At 41.8% G+C, this 19,467-nt stretch overlaps 1 protein-coding gene across 1 annotated transcript; it reads right to left on the reverse strand.

Annotated features, from left to right (window-relative positions):
* Window positions 1–8,005: 8,005 nt before the first annotated feature.
* On the reverse strand, window positions 8,006–9,796 carry RPS23 (ribosomal protein S23). The gene is made up of 4 exons (XM_016210397.1): window positions 9,737–9,796; window positions 9,134–9,293; window positions 8,324–8,444; window positions 8,006–8,200 (listed from the first exon to the last, which is right to left on the reverse strand). Exons 1-4 carry the CDS (start codon window positions 9,738–9,740, stop codon window positions 8,054–8,056), a joined length of 432 nt encoding a protein of 143 aa, XP_016065883.1. The 5' UTR covers window positions 9,741–9,796; the 3' UTR covers window positions 8,006–8,053.
* Between the last annotated feature and the right edge of the window lie 9,671 nt (window positions 9,797–19,467).

Raw genomic sequence — 19,467 nt, forward strand, 5'->3', positions numbered from 1 at the left:
GAGAGAGGCTGGCTAGCAGGGCCGGGGCCAGGTCTGGAGGAGCCTTTATTGCCACGCTGACCATTTATACCTGACCCGAAAACCACAAAGAGCCGCTGAGGGAATATTCAAGTAAAGGAGTGAAAGCGGTCACATTTGCATTTTGGAAAGAACCTGTATTTTTTAAATGACTACTGCACATAACTAATCACACACACAGAGTCCGTTTTTTCACCAGCAGGTACTCGCCATTGGCTCTAGAAGGTACAGGAGTGCAGCAAGGGCTGGGAGTGTGCCAAGGACGCGCTTCAGCTCTGCCGGAGCCTCCGAAGGCCGGGTCCTAAAGGCCTAAGTCCTGGCTTGCTGTTTTACCTGGAGCGAGTCACTGCACTCCCCGAGTCTCTGGTTCTTAATGGAAGGAAGTGCATTAGGTAGAGTAAAAATCAATGTATTGGTTTATGACAAGTATTTTCTTTTTTTTAAATGAAATAGAGTACATCTGGGAAAAACACTCCCTGTTTCTCCATAACTCTCACACATTACCATACTCACAACACTCCTGACACGAGATGTGGGGGTCTCTCACACATCAAGCAACCTGTAACACCAGCTAGTGTCCTGCAACGCAGTTCAGTCTGTCGGTTCTCATACTCTCTACCTGGAGGTCAGTCCCACAAGACTGCCCCCACTTAAGACTCCAGTCTCAAGTCCCAGGTTGTCACCTGTATTTTTAAACAACCACCTTAAATTGGGGTTCCCATGACCCCCTCCTTGGGTTCAGTAATTTGCTAGAATGGCTCACAGTACTCGGAAACACTTATGTTTACCAGTTTATTACTGGTAATAGAGATTATGACAAATAGGAAGATGAAGTTATATATAGGGCAGAGTGCAGAGAGTCCCACATGCAGGAGCCTCTGTCCCCATGGAGTTGGGGTGCATCACTGTCCTGGCAGCTCTCGGAGCCTTGCTCTGGGGACGTTATGGAGGCTTCCTGCATAAGCATCATTGCTCATTTACTCCACTGCTATTTCCTGTCCCCTTCCCGAATGGTGGGGAATGGGGCAGAAAGTTCTGAGCTTCTAATCAGAGCTTGGTCTTCCTGGTGACTAGCCCCCCATCCTTAAACTATTCAGGAGCCCACCTAGAATTGCCTCATTAGAACAAATGACGCTCCTATCACCCAGGAAATTCCAAGGGATTTAGGAGCTAGAAATTCCAAGGGTGTCAGGAACTAGAGTCGAAGACCAAACGGTAGAACAGAAGGTGCTCCTAGTGTTCTTATCACCCAGGAAATTACAAAGGTTTTAGGAGCTCTTTGCTAGGAACTGGGGGCAGAGACCAATAAATATATTTTCTATTATTTCATAAATACATAGGAAAAAGTGCATTGCACATTGTATATGAGTATTATTATTTTGTGAAGCTTTGGTTTCAACTACATTTTATATATATATATGTGTGTGTGTGTGTGTATGTATGTGTATATATATGTATGTATGTATGTATATGTATATGTGTGTGTGTGCTAGGTTGTGATGAAATTGTATTTCTAACTCCAGAGAACGGCCAGAGATTTGAACGCTAATAGATACATAAGCTCCCTTCCAATTCTAAGACCCTCTGGTTTCCTCCTTGTATTGTTACCAGTAGGTTGCTGAAGGTCATTCTAGGAGGGCATATGAAGTACTGACCTGTTATTGTGCACATGACATTAGGCTACTTTAACATGTACATAGGTCCCTGCAGCTACCCCGCTGGGTTTTTGTAGGGCTTGCCTATAAAGGTGCTTTCACATTTTTATTCTTGAAATTGGTAGTGTTCTTTCAAGCCGTGATGTAAAGCCCTTGCTTTTACTCAACTTTTGTGCTGTCAACAGTGACACCTAGTGGTGTGTAGCCCTGTTACAGGTATCCTGAATTCTAGAGCATTAGAGCTGAAATGTGATTTGAGATCACCAAGTCCCATTTTATATTTTGAAAAAACTGGAATATTATTTTTTCAAAAACCTGAAACTCACATGTATTCATTTATTCCTTCCTTCATTAACTTTACATGAGAATAAGTAAAGCCTGTGACTTCTTGGTGATTTCTTGGATTATTTTGAAGCTTTTCAAATGCCCAGAAATCACTGTTAATTATAACCATGAGGGAGAAATTTAACAAAGCATGCCCTGATAGGTTAATGGGAAATCATAGTCCAGTATATCTACAGCCTTTGGTGCATTGATATTTACACACTTATGCCAGATCTTCAGGGTTTAGCATGGTGCCTGGCACTTGGTAGTGCTCAGTAAATCGCTGTGGAGTATTTGTATATGTGGGTGATCACTGAGCCCAGGGGAAGGCTGCCATGGCCTCCTTTCTGCCAGCGCCAGGGACTGCTTTCCTCTTTGGGAGCCACCACCTACTCCTTCCTTTGAGAAGCTTTCTTTCTCCTGGCACCAGCAGCAGAATAGGATGTGGTCTCCTCAGCCCCCTCCTCAATAGGTTCAGAGAGAATGCCCAGGCTTTTCCTGATTATTAACAGAAAACTGGCGAAATAAAATGTGGTTCTGCAGAGCAGTTAAGGGGAGTGAATTCAATCCCATGTATCAAAATAGGCAGTTCTCATAAATAGGTTGTTAAAACAGAAAGACGAAAAACCTAGATGCTAACTATACACTCAACACTAAAAATACACCATACCATACATTTTGTATAGTGCGTATAAAATATATGTAAAAACAAAAATGGCCTGGAAGGACACTGCCAAACTTGTAAGAGAGGTTAGTTACCCGCAAGTGGGGGGCGGGGGCGACTTGGACTGAATGAAAGTGGTGAAAGACGACTTTGGCTCTTTTGTAATGCCCCCCTATCTGTCCATAGACTCTGCAATTAAAAGTTCATTTTTGAAAATGATTTTAGTCCTCATAGATAATTTGGAAACCACAGAAACACTTGAAGGAGAAATTTGAAAATTGTGTATGTATCACCCAGGGAAAGCAGCAGTTAAAATGTTGATATATTTCCTGGTACTAGTTTAAACATATTTAATTAGGATCATTCTGGTTTTACATCCTGATTTTTCCCACTTAACAGTATATTTGGAATATTTTCCCATGCTATTTAGTATTCTTTGGGGAAAAACAACTTAAAATGACTAATATTTCTTCTATATCAAAATGTACCAAATAACTCTACTGTCATTGGGGTTTCAGGTTATTTCTAATTCTTTCCTGTTCATTTAGCATCCATTCATTGAGCACTTACTTTCTGAGTTGTCAGGACCTGTGCTAGTGACGCAGTCGTCAGTAAGGCAGACACAGCCCCTCCGGAGTCCCTCATAGAGCTTTCAGAATGTAATGCAGTGAGAAATGTGTGCAGAAACAGTTGCTACTTTTGTTTCTTTTAATAAGTTATACTGTTATTAAGGGAGTGAGCAGATCAAAAGATATGGAATGTCTTAATTAAGACTTTTGATGTCCCTAAATTGTGCACCAATAAGGCTGTACCAATTTACATTCCCAGCAGCAGCCTGTTTTACCATTTCCTAAAACTTTTGGAAATAATTTTTTTGCCTTGCTTTTATTACTGAACCAACTCTTTCCTCTTCCTGTCTCGCTAGAATATGCATGCATTCCCAGCTCCGTGCCTTCCTGATGTTATACGTTCTCCAGCTCCTTCACTGTCCACCGGATTGCCCACAGCTCCACTTTGCTCCAGTCGGAGCTGACTGTCCATGTATTGGTTCTGGTACAACAAGAAGCATGGAGTTAATTAGGATGTGTATGTAATTTAAAAGAATTATTATGGAAAATTTCACACATAAGAGTACAATGAATCCTCACATACTTAAAATCATAATCAGCAATTACAATTATTGCCATGTTTGCTTCATTTAACCCCCTTTTTTCACTTTACATTTACTTGTTCAAACATTTTAAAATTGCAGCCATCATGTCCTTTGTTCTTACATATGCATTCTGAGTAGTTTTTATTTGCTGTATCCTGCCCTTTTACTCCTTTCTTAGCTGTTTAAGTCTCAGAGTTTCTGTCCTCTGCACTTCCTCCTGAGGGTGGGGCTTTCCCCTCTCCTGACTGCCTGGGCCTGGGCTGGCGACACTGAGGACCGTCCTCTGACAGGGCCCACTGGCCCAGAGTCAGGCCAGTCCTGCCACCACAGTAGACTGTAAAGTGTGTGCTTTGCAGGTGCTGCAGGCTGGGTCATCCAGCCACACATCCTCACCACACTGGGGACATTTCATAAATGATGTCACACTGCAGACAACTTCTCGAGACTTAGCCGTGGTAAAAATGGAAAATTATGTTACTTATGACTAAAGCTACTCACTGGTATTCAAATTTAAACAGTAAGTGTTTTCTTGAAAAGAAGTCCCTTTGAAAATCTAACAAATGTATAGAACTCATTTTCAGAAAAATGTGTGTATATATGGGTGTGTGCATACATACACGTATCTAATACACACACACACAGTCCCTGACTTACGATGGTTTAACTCATGGTGTTTCGACTTTATGATGGTGCGAAAGTGATACTCATTTAGTAGAAACCATACTTCAAATTAGAATTTTGATCCCGTCCCAGGCTGGCGATGTGCAGTACAGCCCTGACCCTCTGCCGCCGGGCAGCCGCGGCCCCGTCAGCCGTGCCATGGGGTGCCAGCTGCCCTGCGGCGTGGCTGGTGGTTCGGAGCGGCTTACTGGTGCACCGAAAGGCCCGGTTCCATTCCTGGTCTGGGCACGTACCCAACTTGCGGGTTCAGTCCCGGTAAGGGCACGTATGGGAGGCAACCGACTGATGTTTCTCTCTCCCCCTTCCTGTCAAATCAGTGAAGCAAATCCTCTGTGGGGATTAAAATAAAGAGGTGAATGCCGGCGGCGCGGCGTTGGCTGAGCGTGGCCGGGCCCCTGAAGCTCGGCGATTCCATCCCGGGCAGGGCGTGCCTGGGGCCGCAGGCTCCGTGCCCAGCAGGAGGCACGCAGGGGGCAGCCCACTGGGTGATGTTTCTCTCTCCCTCTCCTCTCTAAAAATCAACTTTAAAAACTTTTTTTTTTTTAAAGAGGGTAAACAACTGATTCTCGACAGTGTGCTGTTACCAGCAGTTTTCTTTTGGATATTGTGTCTTGTGTCTTTGTGTTCTATAATGTCAACCACACACCCATCTGTTTCTCCTGCTTCTAGTGAAAAGAGAGGAAGGCAATTACAGAAGCTCCTTGACTTATATGAGGTTTCTTCCCAATAACCTACGAATTCTGAGCACATTTAAGGTGGGCTAGGCTAAGCTGTGATCTTTGGTAAGGTTAGGTGTATTAAATGCATTTTCAAATTATGGTATTTTCAACTTTTCAGGACATAACTCCATCCTAAGTCAAGGAGTGTGTGTGTGTGCATGAGCGCGTATTAGAAAATTCTGCAGTTTCAGGAGGTTCCTAAACCCTCCAAAATCTATGGTATAAATCCTAGATCAAGAATCAAGAATCCTGATCAATAAGTCCCATCCACAATGTCTTCCTTCTGTTACACACACACACACACACCCCATAGGCAGGAGAGGGGTATAGTGACAGGAAAAAAACAACTACCTACTTATAAACCTAAGACGACGTGTAAAATACAGAATGAACAAAAACTATTGCAGACTGGAATTACCAGAGAAATGCTTGGAACCTACTGGGAACCTGGGGAGGGAGGAAGTGGTCTAACTTCCTGCAAACACACACATGAGAGCACCCGAAGCTGTCAAAGTATATAGAAAAAAATCTTATATGAATAAGAAAAATCACAAAGCTGTTGGGGGGAAAAGATGTGACAAAACTTTTTCGTATCACTGTTTCTAAAGCAAGTGTTAATGGACAAAACATGTTTCAACAAGTAACATTTCTCTCAACTGTTCTCAGCTGTTGTTGAAGTGAGAAATTATGTGGCCTACTTTACCGTTAGTTGGTTGCTAAAAGAAACAGAATATATTCATTAGCATTTAAACTACTGACTATAAAAAATCGTGTTGGATATGAGATTTGCAAATATTCCTACCAGTCTGTGGTCTTTTCACCTTCTTACCAAGATCTTTCCTCAGAGCATGAGTTTTAAATTTTTTTGAAATCCAACTTTTTTTTTTTTGGTAGAATGTGCTTTTGGAGTAATGTCTAAAAACTCAGCACCTAACCGTTAAGTCATGTTTTCTCCTACAAGTTCTACATCTTTACATTTTACATTCAGATATCTGGTACATTTTGAGTTACTGTGTATAAGCTGAGATTCTGAGGTCCTTTTTTGCAAATGGAAGTCCACACTGTCTACTAGAAAGACTGCCTTCCTCACACAGGTCACCAGCTGGTGGGCGAGATGGGTTGGACAACACCAGGCAGAAGTAATCAAGATCCGTTTCAAGTACTTTGGGACTGCGGTGCCTGGGGTGGAACTGTGGGCCAGTAAGTCAGTCACGTAGCCATAGGACATACATCCTGGGCGCACCTAGGTGACAAGTACGAGCCAGCACTGTAGGGTGTTTTCTTCCTTCTAGGCATGTTTCTTTACAGGTTTGACTGAGGTCTCAATACTGCAGCAAATTCCAAGTGGCAGATGTTGCCACCCTCCTCGGGGCCAGGAACACTCCTCCCTCCAGCCACACCTGTGAGCTTACAGCATTGCTCACTGACCCCAACATGTGGCCCTCTCCAGCCTTTTCTGGTCCAAGCAGGGTAAGGCCCAGGGTCTCCAGGGGATGGGTCAGGTATGCCAATCCAAAAGCATCTGGTCAGCCTTTCAAAACAAATAGTGTGCACCGAAATACACACACTAACAAGTGCTAGGATGGAAACCAAGTACAGCCAGTCTAATTACCATTATTTACAAGTATCAGATTAACATGGTGGTCATGAACTTACACAACGCTGCCAAATGTCAGTTAAAAAAAAGCCAGCCCCTCCATTCCTGTGGAAACACACATTGACAAGGATAAACAAGTCAAAAGTCTGAAGTGAGCAGCAGGTGACATGCCAGGGACCTCCTGAAGCTGGATGAGGAATGCAGGTTTGAGCCAAGGAGGTGAGGCACAGGGTCTCCTGTAAGAACTCATCTTGATCTTATGGTAAACTGGGAAGCCAAACATTTTCTAAAAACCCTAAACCCAATACTAGGTTTTAGAGAGCAAATTAAGTATTTACTAATGTTACCAACAATAGTTTCTCAAACCAGGCTTAATAAGCCTCATTTCAGACATGAGATTTTACTTTTTTCCCCATAAATTTTTTTAAAAAAATGTCTTTATTGATTTCAGGGAGAGGTAAGGGAAACCTGCATGCCCCCTCCTGGGGATGGGGCCCAAAACCCAGCAAGTGTCCTGACCGGGAATCAAACCGTGATCTCCTGGATCATAGGTTGATGCCCAACTGCTGAGCCACACCAGCTGGGCTTCCTATGAAAATTTTGAAACTTGTGGACAGTGAACCTCCATGTACCCAACACCCAGCTTCAACAATGATCAAAACACAACCCACCTTGACCACTGCTACCTAATCGCTTCTCTTACAGTTCCTTGGAGTCAAAAGTCAAAATCTATCAGTTCCTGACAAGCTCAGGACACACACTTCATCTTTGTGTACCTGGTCTTCCCTTGAACAAGCCTTTAGACAATGCCTTAATTTGGCTGGTATCCACATCCATTAAATCATCCAATGCCTAAATTTTGCTGTCACAATCACAGAAACTACATTAGATACTTGAGAAACACCACAGCAGGGAGCAACTTGAGGATAGTATTTATCATACTGGGTCCTAGGAAGATGCATCCAAGGGTTCCTAAGGTGATTCCTGCCAGTTTAGTGAATATTTTTAAAGCCCTCTCTATAATACTGCACATTTATTTATTCCAGATTTACTGTTATTTATTTGATGGATGGGGGAAAACTTCGTTATGAATCCCATTTACTCTAGAGAATCCTAAATTAACTATTTTCCCAAACTCCTAAAATAGGTAAGTCACACAATAGTCTGTGGTAAGGAAAATAAGACACACACACATTTAGGCAAATGAAAAATTTATTACTATTGAGTTTTCACCATCAAAACTTATGATCTTGGTCTCTCCTTCTTGCCTTTGTACAAGGCCAAAAGAGAGACATTGGCTACTTTGACAACCTTAAAGCGAACTCCAGGAATGTCACCAACAGCATGACCTTTGCGACCAAACCCAGCAACCAGCACTTCATCATTTTCCTGGAATAAAATTGACAGTTTATTCTGGTGTCAGTAGCAATCGCTAAAAATACTCATCGTATAAAATAACTGGGGGGGGGGGGCACCCCAAGAACAGAAGCTACAACACACTGAATCGCTTACCTCAATAAAATTCAAACAACCATCGTTGGGTACAAAGGCTGTGATTTTTTTGCCATTCTTGATCAGCTGGACCCTGACACACTTCCTGATGGCAGAATTTGGCTGTTTGGCTTCAACCCCTCTGGAACATAAACAGCACAAAAGTGAGTTGGTTTTCTAAAAAGGGATACATTTTAGTTCATTAAGCATAAAACTTACTAGAAGTTGTACTGTTTCTACCTTTTCTATTTATTCCTAAATTGCTAAACTCCTGTGATTTCAACCAAGTTTTTCCTGTCTTAGTGTCATTAGCACAATGGGAGAAACTTCTGGCCCCTTTACAGTTGTAAAATATGAAACAAGAGCTAGAAATTCTGGCTTTAAATCCTGACTGCAACTCAATTTGATTGGACCATATGAAACTACCATTTTGTAAAGTGGGAAGGAGTTGAGTCCTGTAAATTCATGTGGCTCAACTTCAGCTGTACACCTCAAGCAAGACACTTCTCTTGAAGTTTTCTGCACCAGAAAGTTGTGAATGGTTGCAAAAGAAGTTCATGGCTGTCAATTGCTTAGAACAGTTTCCACATATACTAAGATTTGTCCCTTATTTCATTATTACTCTCTCCCCTCCAATCCCAACCCAATTCCATCCAAGATAATGTTAAGAGATTGAAAACCTTGGTAACCTAACCTCCGAACCCTCGTGTTATCAACTCTCAATATACTGCAGCTATGCGAACACCTAGAATTTACGCCACTACTTTTAAATGTACTTGTCTGAATTAACATAGTAAAATAAACTTGAAAGCAGACTGAACGTTCACTTACACTTTTTCCAGCACAATTCCCTTTGCATGGGAAGCGCCTCCGAAAGGGTTGGCCTTCAGGGCTGTGCCCAGGTGAGCTTTCTTGTACTGTTTATCATGCCACTTCTGATCTCGCCGGTGGCTCCGGAGCTTCCTGGCAGTACGCAGACCGCGACACTTGCCTGAAAACCAAACCCGCCTTAGTTCCCCAGCTACAGCGTCCAGTTCTATTTCACACTTTCTAGGACACTCCCCTCCCCTGCCACAGCCCGTACAGAAGCTCTTGCATCACACCTTGGCACACGGTCCACAATCAGTTTCCTTTGAACAAACTAAGGCGGGCACAAGCGCTCCAGAGGGTCCACCTTCCCAAAGGAATCAGGCCCCACGCCCGAGCTCAGCGGCAGCGCCGGCCACCCAGCTGCCATCAGCTCCGCGGCCTGGGCCGCACGGGTCCCCCTTCGGCTTCTGGCCATGTGCCTGCGGGAGCCGCGCTTCCCCGCTCCTCTCTCCCTCATCAGGCCCCCCGGGACGTCCTCCTCTCCGCTCAGATCCTCTCCGTCCGCTCCTCCCGAGCCCCCCAACTTAGGTTTGTGATCGCCTCAACCCTGCAGGGACTACTCACCCATCCTGCTGGCGCCAACGGCCTGAGCGAAAGAAAGACTTAGTACCGGAAGGGACCACAAGCCACCGCGAGCAAGCCCCGCCCATCCAAGGACCCATGCGGCTGTCCGTGCAGCGCCTGGTCCGAGGCCGGCGCCTGTCAGTTGAACGAGACAAATTTGAGCCACTTCCCAGAATCTACGCCTTATTTCATCAGTGTGAAGTTCAGGGATATCTAACTTACATCGTTGTGTATTTCTTTTTATGTGAATTCCGGAGGCAGATGGCACATGGACTACTAATCCCAGAACGCTTTGCCCGAGACCCGCTCCGGCGCTGCGCAGGCGCGGTCGGCAAAGCCACTGGGGCGGGGCTCGGTGGCGCGAGGTCGGAGGTCGGAGGTCGGAGGAAGGAGCGCGTGCTCTGGGCTCGCGTGGCGGCCGTGGGCCTTAGGCTTATGGGTTGGAAAAGCGGGGCTCTGCGCCTTCACCCCTGCTCGCAAGCAGCGTGGTAAATTGAAGACCCTTTAGGGAGCCAGTGTGATGTAGTAATTAAAAACCCGAGCTTTGCCTGTAGACCGGGCCATCCGCCCCTAAGCTACCACTGACTGGTTTTGCGACCTTGGGCAATGCATTTAACTAACTTTATACACCTCGGTTTGTTTTGTAGAATACAGGAGTTTTCTGGGACTTTGGTTCATTTCACAACTGTTTTTGAAATGGTCTTCTCTATGCCAGGCACACTGTTCTAGGCACTGGGGATACAACACCTAACAAGGGAGTGAAGTTTATATTCTAGGTGTGAAATGGCAGAAATGTGTATAAATATGTTTTCAGCAAAAGATAACGTTACACAGTAGTAAAGGCTCTAGAGAAAATGCAGCTGGTTAGGTGGTGCTAACTTGGGGATGAGGTTGGCTACTCTGAATAGGCGTGGTGAGGAAAGCTGCTCTGTGGACATTACATTTGAGCTGAGGTCGAAAGAGGGAGTCATTCAGGCAAGTATATGCCATAGGTCCTTCCAGGAAGAGGAGCTGTCTGTCCATTCCTAGACTGAGTGGGAGCCTTTTAGGACCAGAGATGGGGAGCATGGTGAATGAGCAGTGCCCTGCTCGATGATGCCTGACAGGTGCACAGGTCAGGCCAACCCGGAGACCACCCTGAGGTGCACAGGTCAGGCCAACCCGGAGACCACCCTGAGGTGCACAGGGTCAGGCCAACACGGAGACCGCCCTGAAGGCTGTGTGCTCTTATGTGATTGAAGGCCATTGGGAAGTTTTGAGCAGAGAAGTAACAAGATGGGATTTATATTTTTATAGGAGCGCCCTGGCTGTTCTGAGAAGAAAAAAAACTTTAAGAGGTGAATCTGTGATGCCACTTGTTGCAATAGTCCAGTTGAAAGGTGGATGATAACCTTAATGGTCGGATTAGTTATACTGGTTTGATGGTAGAGCCAACAGGATTTGCTAAGGACGGAATGTGAGAGAAGAGTTAATTAGGATTTTCAATCTGAGCAACTGGGTGACTTGTGTTATTTACTGAGTGGGAGATACAGGGAGAGGAGCAGATTTAGAAGGGGAAATTAAGACTTCTGTTACAAGTGTGTTACGTGTGAGGCATCTGTTAGACATTCAGGTAGGGATGGGAAGTGGGCAGTTGGATATATGCATATGGAGTTCAAGGGAGTCATCAGTGAATAGACAGCAATGAAAGCCAGGGCTCTGAGTGAGATCGCTTAGGGGATGATTGTAGGTAGAGCAGAGAGAGGGAGTCCTGATGCCTGGGTGCACCAGAACTTAGTGATACAGGAGAGAAGCAGGTGAAGCGAAATACTGAGAAGGCGTGGCGGATGCTGTACTTTAACCAAAGCCAAGTGAAGGAGGTGGAAGTGAAAGGAGGGTAAGATGACCACTGAGAGTTATCTTTTGGATTTGGCAATGTGGAGGTTACTGGAGACTTTGTCAAGTGGGGATCTCAGGGAGTGGTGAAGATGTAAGTCCTATGGGATTGGAGTTAATACAGTATGAAAGAGAAGGAAATGTAGACAGCTATAGATAGTTTTGCAAGGAATTTTTCTATAATATGTAGAGGCAAGGGGCTATATCTGGAGAGAGATGCAGAGTCAGGATGGGTTTGTTTAAGATGGCAGATTTTATGACATTTTTGTATGCTGATGGGATTGATCTAGTAGAGAAGAAGAAATGGATAACTCATTAGAGAAAGAGGATAATTGCACAGCAAGTCCTTGAGCAGACTAGAGGGGAGCCCAAGTGGATAAATTGACTTCAGGAATAGCAACAATTTATAGTAATACAGAAGGCAAAGTAGAGTGGTATAACTGCTGGTAAGTTGGAAGATTTGTTAATGGAAAGATGTAGAACTTTTCTTTTGAGCAAAGTCATCAATGAAGAGAAGGCAGGGAAAAGAAGTTTGAGGTGAGAGGGTAGGATGTGAAATCATCTAGGATAACAATGCCAGCATTCAATAGGACTTTGTGTCACTACTTTAGGTGCCTTTTATTAACTCATTTACTGCTCACAACACCGAGAAGTACACATTTCTAGTACCCTTACTTTGCTGAGGGATAGTGACTTAGTCCATTTGGGCTGCTATAACAAATGACCATAGACTGGGTGGCTTATAAACAACAGAAATTTATTTCTCACAGTTCTGGAGGCTGAGGGACATCCGAGATTAAGGTGCTGGTAGATTCAGTGCCTGGTGAGAGCCCTCCTGGGTTCATAGATGATTCTCATTTTGATATAACCTCAAATGGCAGAAGGGCCAAGGCAGCCCTCTGGTGTCTTATTCATTTTGTTTAGTTTGTGTTTTTTGAATTTTATTGAGATATAATTGTCACATTGGAGCCTCTTTATAAGGGCACTAGTCCCATTTATGAGGGCTCATGACTCAGTCACTCCCCAATGGCCTTGCCTACTAATACCATCATATGGCCCTTGTCAGCGTGGCTCATTTGGCTAGAGTGTGGTCCTGTACACCAAAAAGCTGTGGGTTTGATTCCCAGTCAGTTCACACCAGTGTACGTAGCAATCGGTGTTTCTCTTCCCCTCTCTCTCAAAAAAGTCAATGAGCATGTCCTCTGGGGAGGAATAAAACCAAACAGACATCATATTAGAGATTAGGTTTCGATGTATATTTTGCCTCCTAATCTGGAAGTGTGGGAAGATAGATTGACAAAAGAATGTAGGGTTGTTGAACAGTTCTGAGGGCCCATTTGAAATGAGCTGTGTAGTCACCTCAATCAGCATGGTTTTGTGTCTTCTTCAGGTTCATTCACTGTAGTGACTGAGTAGATAATTGAGTTTTAACGGGGTTTGGGGAGGTGCCTAGTCAGATGAATGTGAGGAAGCGCAAGGGAGTTGAGAGTGATTGCAAGGAAAGGCTTACAATTAAAGCTGGGAATAGCCAGAACTCTCTGAAGGCCTGGCCCTAAGAGACACGGGAAGTTTCTGTGAAGCTGAGATAGTGAAGTATCAATAAGGAAGTAGATAAGTTGACCAATGAATAGGTTAGACTCAAATGAATATAAAATATTAAATGGCAGAATTAGAGGTCAGATCAATGTGTTAAGGGAGGACTGTCAAACAGATGGAGCTGCGCAAAAAGTGGTTGTCCAAATTAAATTGGATCACCATCTCGGGCTAAATACAATAATCAACTCCAGATGGATTGAGGGCTTAAATGCCAATAACAAAAATTTTAAATTCTTAATAGAAAATAAAGATTAATATCTTCTTGAACATGAGAAAGAAAATATTTCTAACCAAGAATAAAAGACTGATAAATTTGACCATATTAAAAACTCCTGTTCAATAAAAACACCTGAAAGAGACAAGTTACAAACTGGGTTGATATTCACAGGAAATATTCATGAAACATTAGGATGATTTGTTCCTTGAAAGTTTAGTAAACCATCTGTGCCTGGTGTTTCCTTTTGGGGAATATAATTAACCATAGCCTAAATCTGTTTTAATAGTAACAGAACTATTCATAGAACTGTGATTTTGTTCTTGAGTCAGATCTGGTTAAGTCATTTATCTAAGAGTTTGTGTATTTCATCTAAGTTTTCAAAATTGTTTAATACAGCTATTATGACATTCTCTTACGCGTGAATGGATGTTTATATATATTTGTGTGTTTAGTGTTGGAAGGTTTTTAACTATGAATTCAATTTCTTTAGTAAATGTAGTACTATACAAGTTATTAATTTCTTCTTGAGTGAACTTTGGTAATGTGTGCCTTTCAAGGAATTTGTCTGTTTACTCTAACTTGTTAAGTTTATGGGCATAAAGTTGCTTGTAATATTTCTTTATAATCTTCTTAATATTGTAGATTTATAGGGATGTCTGATATTGGTAAATTATGTCTTCTCTCTCTTTTTTTCTTGTTCAGGTAGAAGTTTATTCATCTTTATTGATCTGTTCAAAGAACCCCTTTTGGTCTCACTGATTTTCTCTATTGTTTTTCTGTTTCAATTTCATTGATTTCTGGTCCTGTCTTTATTATTTACTTCCTTCTTCTTGCCTTGGATTTATAGTTGTTATTTTTTTTTAGTTTTTTAAAGTGGAAGCTTAGGTCATTGATTTGATCCCATTTTTCTTTTCTAATATAGTTAATGGTATAAATATTCCTCTAAGCACTGCTTCTGCTGTATCCCATGAGTTTTGGTTTGTTACATTTTAGCTTTAATTCAGTTCAAAACATCTACTAATTTCACTTTTGATTTTCATTTGGACCCATGGATTTTTTAGAATTGGTATTTAATTTCTAAATATTTGGGGATTTTCCAAATATCTATGTTGTTCATTTCTAGTTTAATTCCATTTAGTCTAGATACAGGGAGGGAGAGAGAGACAGGAAGCGGGGGAGAGAGAAAGAGAAACATCTATCGGTTGCTTCTCATAAGCACCCCAACTGGGGATTGAACCTGCAACCTAGTTATGTGCCCCTACCGGGAATGGAACCCACCACCTTTTGGTGTCCAGGATGACACTCTAGCCGACTGAGCCACACAGGTCAGGGCACGACTAAAGTATTCTTATTATAACTTGCATGTCCATGGGTTACTCAGGTGTATGAAAACTGGTACGCACGTTGTCACAAAAGAATACTGTTTGGTAGTGCCCAAAATGTTGGAGGAGGGAATACAAGAAGGAGAACAAGTTTCCCTCTTTCCTTGTGTTTTCTTCCAAGTTGAAGGAGTTTAATTAGTGTAACTCCTTATTTATCTGCCAGTTAACTCATTCCAAGCCAGGTGAGGAGGGTGACATCTGTGGTAAATTTAGGAAAAATAGTCTAGGCATGTTCATTCCACTCTTCCTTTTTTCCTTGTGGGGACCCAGCTTGCCCACTGAGCACACATTTCCGTTTGTTCTGGGGCAGGCTTCTCTTCCCTGTTGAGAATCCAGTGCTGCCAGGATAGTCTGCCACGTCTGTCTTCTGGGAAAAGGGTTTCAGTTACAATCCATTTGTTCCTGCACTGAACTTTGCCCTCCATTCTGGCCTTTCACAGTAATAAAGATGGTATTTGGATCTCCACTTGTCTTACTCCTAGTTTTGTTTCTATTGGTTTAGCACTCACGTGGGGCATTAGGGTATTATTATTTGATTTCTCTCAGAACCTACCCCCCTCAACTAAGAAGAAAGATTGGTCCTTTGAAGTTAGATTGGTTGATGGGGAGGCTTAGGTCAAGGTTGATGCCAATTCTTTGCACTGTATAAGGGGAAAGTTAGCTTTTTACCAAGAAGAGCCAAAGGTTTTAACAATGTTGACAATTGATATTGGAACATTTAGAATAGTTAGAAATGATTCCTAGTTGCTTTAGCTATAAAAATTGAGGCATTAGTTGTGATGGAAATTTTACAAGTTAAAATAACAGCTTTAAGTGAGTAAGAAGGAGCAGTAAGGGTTAGACCAATGGTTACATATCTCTGTATAACTACTACTGAAAAACGGTGAGTGCTCCATTTTACCTGATTAAATATTAAACATAATTTTTCCTCTATCCAAAATGAATGAGATCTCTTATCCTCTCATTCTAGCTACTTTTTGGTACACTGATTATTTCTCCTCATATCTATTCAATGGTGGAACTAAAGAAATATGTATGTAGTGCCATATAATCTTACTAATATTCAGGCCTGGTCTTTAAATCTTGTTATTATAATTAAACTTCTGTGTAGGGTCTAGGGGGAACTGACAGTGCTGTTCTCTGCTGCCGTTTGTGAAGCTCGTGGAAGGGAGTTATCATTTTTATATGCATATTAACTTATTTTCCAGGTCTTCTCTAACTTGGCTGAAAACCAAACAATGAACATAGGCTTCTATTTCAGCAGGGACCTTTGAGTTATAGGAAATGAAAGGTAATTTTTCTCACCGGGGAAAGCAAGATACTTTTATTCACTCCATGGACTATTAAGTTTTAGAATCTCACTCTCTGGAGAGGTGTAAGAATCTGGTGGACACATTATCCGTGTTCCAAGAAGTCAAAAGGGAATCTAAAGTAAGAAACATTAACATTTAAATAAAAAACACAAGTATTTCATTTACTAACTTGGTTCTAATTAACTCAGAAGTTGATGTGATGAAAATTGGTAGAAATCATGGCAGCAGTTAGGCTTTGAACTTGATAAAGAGTCTGCATTAGTCTGGATTCTCTAGAGGAAAAGACCAATAGGAGATATTTATTTATTTATATATCTATTCATCCATCCATCTTTCCATCTACCCATCCATCATTCATTCATTATAGGAATTGGTTCATGCAGTTACGGAGGCTGAGAAGTCCCAAGATCTGTAGTCATCAAGCTGGAGAGTGAGGAGAGCCAATGGTGTAGCTGTAGTCCTGTTTTGAGTCTGAAAACAGGAGAAGACTGATGTCCCTACTCCAGGACAGGTAGAGATAGTGACACCTCCCTTACTCCATCTTTTCTATTCAAACTTTCAGGGATTGGATGAGGCCCCCCACTCGCATTGGGGAGGGCAATCTGCTTTACCTAGTCTACTGATGCAAATATTAATCTCATTGAGAAACATCCAGAGACACTCCCAGAATAATGTTTAACCAAATATCTGGACAACTCATGGCCCAGTCAAGTTAATACATAAAATTAACCATCACAGAGTCATACCGCCTCAACAAGGAGCAAGAAGTACATATACTATGGTATTTTGCTGATGAACTGATGTCACTTGGGTTTGTCCATTTGCATTTTCAAGCTACTGAATTTGATGGAATACTTGAATTAGCTGATTATTTTAGTTACAGTTGCCTAAATATTTAGGCCCTGGGAGTCACAACCATGTGGCATGAAGTGGGAATTAATTATGTGACATTATTCTGTACCTTTTATTGAGCACCAACTTGGACTAGCAGCATCTTAGCCTCTAGGTTTGTTTCAGTAAATCAGACATAGTCCCTGCCCTCATGGAGCAGGCCTTCTGGTGAGGAAATGCACTGTAAATAAGCAACAAGAAAATAAAGGTCTCAGTACAAGTAGTGACTGCAGGGAAAGTTAGCAGAGATCCCCTCAGAGGGAGCAAGATGTGCAGAGTCACTGAGGTGCAAAAAATCTTGGCATGTGGAGGGCGTTGAGAAGCTGAGTGCCAGCCAATGTCCTGGAGCACGGTGGGGAGAAAGGCTGGCATAAAATGAGGTGACAGAGACCAGCAAAGACCATGTCCTGCAGGGCTTTGTAGGAGGTGGATCAATTTGGACTTTGAATTAGTGTGCAAAGACCATTATAAATGATTGGAATGTTTGACCAATATGATTTTCTGTCTGAGAGCATTTGGATGAATAGAGACCGTGGTCTGGCAAATGCTAGATGCTCTTTATGGCAGATATTCCCCCCATGAGAACACAACTTCATATGGTCATATATGATAATGGGAAGATAAATTTTGATATTCAAAATTTCAGGTAGCATTTCATTTAGTAATGTATGGTAAGTCAGAAAATGAAGCAAACCCAAGGTATTTTCAATTGAAAAGAAGGCAATATGCATATACAACTTCCTTTTCTCTCATGGAGACTGTTATGGGGATATTTTGCATGTGCCTGTGCATTTTCTGCATTTCTTATGAGCGAGTCACCAACTACTTGTTCTGTGATATCTTTAGAATGTTTGTCTAGTGAACAGCCTTGAAAGGTAGAAATGGTGTCTTCCTTTGCAACAAACAGCAGGTTTGCTTATAGCTTTGGAAACTCAGGGTTTCTCTCCTGAAATGAAACCCACTGCTCTGCCATCCAAACAGGCAGGTACAATGCCAGGCAGGTGATACCCTAGTGCTTTACAGCCTGCAAGCTATCATATTAGCATTTTTGTCATTGCTCTTCTTCTCCAAAGTCACAAGATGAGCTATTCTCAGACAATCACATCTTAACTGTGACTTCTATTTAAAATACATGTGTGAAACCTAGTAGCTACTAAATATTTGCCTTAAATATTTTTAACCAAGTGGAAGAAAACTGCAACAACAGAAGGAATGCAATATCAAAATTTTAGGATCATCAAGTCATAAAATATATTAAAATGGTACTTGGTTTAAAATAAAAAAAATTATATATGAGTACATAAAAATATAACTGAAGCATATTTCCATGACAAGTTGTTATATGATGAGACCTAAAGGACTAGCACTAAGGTTTCTAAGTGTTCACAGAGCCATCGTTATCAGCGTCCAGGATCAGCTTGGGCTTGGGCTCCCACCTCCTGCTGACTAGGATTTGGGCAGCAATGTGATCAAACACTGCTGCTGCTACAATGGGGTCCATGAACTGCTCTGGCAGCTGGAGATGTTCTGTATTTGCACTGACCAATACAGTGGCCACTAGCCACATGTTACTGAGCACTTGAAATTTTGGTTAGTCGGAACTGAGATGTGTATAAGTATAAATTATACACCAGATTTCAGACTTAGGACAGAAAAGGAAGATAAAATGTCTCAATAATTTTTAAAATTAATTATGTTTGAAATCGTATTTAAGAAGTATCAGGTTAAATAAAATACAGGCTGGGATAAAAGTAGGTTTGCAGTTGTTTGTATGGAAAATATTACAATAATTAATACATAATAATATAAGAATAAATTCTGTGTTTTACATACTCACAACTGTAAACCTACTTTTGACCCACCTTGTGTATTATTAAAACCAGTTTCACCTGTTTATGAAGCTGGTTAGAAACAAAGAGGCTCATTCCCCCCCTCTCCCCCCCTCCGGACTGCTAAATGAGAATTTACATTTTAATAAAATCTCCTGTGATTTGTATGCACATTAAAACTTGACTATTGGAGAGTCCCTAAGACTAGGATTGCCTGATTTCGCAAATAAAAATACAAGATGTCCAGTTAAATTGAATTTTTAGATAAATAACAAATGATTACTTAGTATAGCATATCCCAAATATTGCATGGGATATACTTATTATTAAAATTATTTGTTGTTTATCTGAAATTCAAATTTAACTGGGTGTTCTGTATTTTATCTAGGTTTTAAGTCTTTAATCCATTTTGATCTGATTTTTGTGTATGGTACAAGATAAGGATCTAATATCCTCGTTTGGCATGTGAATACATTGTAGGCGGGAAATGTATTTATACATTTTACGTTGACTGGTAGTAGAGCGCGTGATAAAAACTACCGGCAAACAATGTGTGAATATCCAGTTTTCCCAGCATAATTTGTTGAAGAGACTATCCTTTCCCCATTGTGTGTTCTTGGCACCCTTA

This window comes from Miniopterus natalensis, chromosome 3 (genome assembly GCF_054644295.1).
Source record: "Miniopterus natalensis isolate mMinNat1 chromosome 3, mMinNat1.hap1, whole genome shotgun sequence".
Lineage (NCBI taxonomy): Eukaryota > Metazoa > Chordata > Mammalia > Chiroptera > Miniopteridae > Miniopterus > Miniopterus natalensis.

Excerpts from the sequence above, each read along its gene's own strand:
- RPS23 (XM_016210397.1), bottom strand. Across the intron at positions 8,445-9,133 it reads GGAATTGTGCTGGAAAAAGT|AGGGGTTGAAGCCAAACAGC; the intron begins GTAAGTGAACGT and ends TTTATGTTCCAG. Across the intron at positions 8,201-8,323 it reads GTTGTTTGAATTTTATTGAG|GAAAATGATGAAGTGCTGGT; the intron begins GTAAGCGATTCA and ends ATTTTATTCCAG.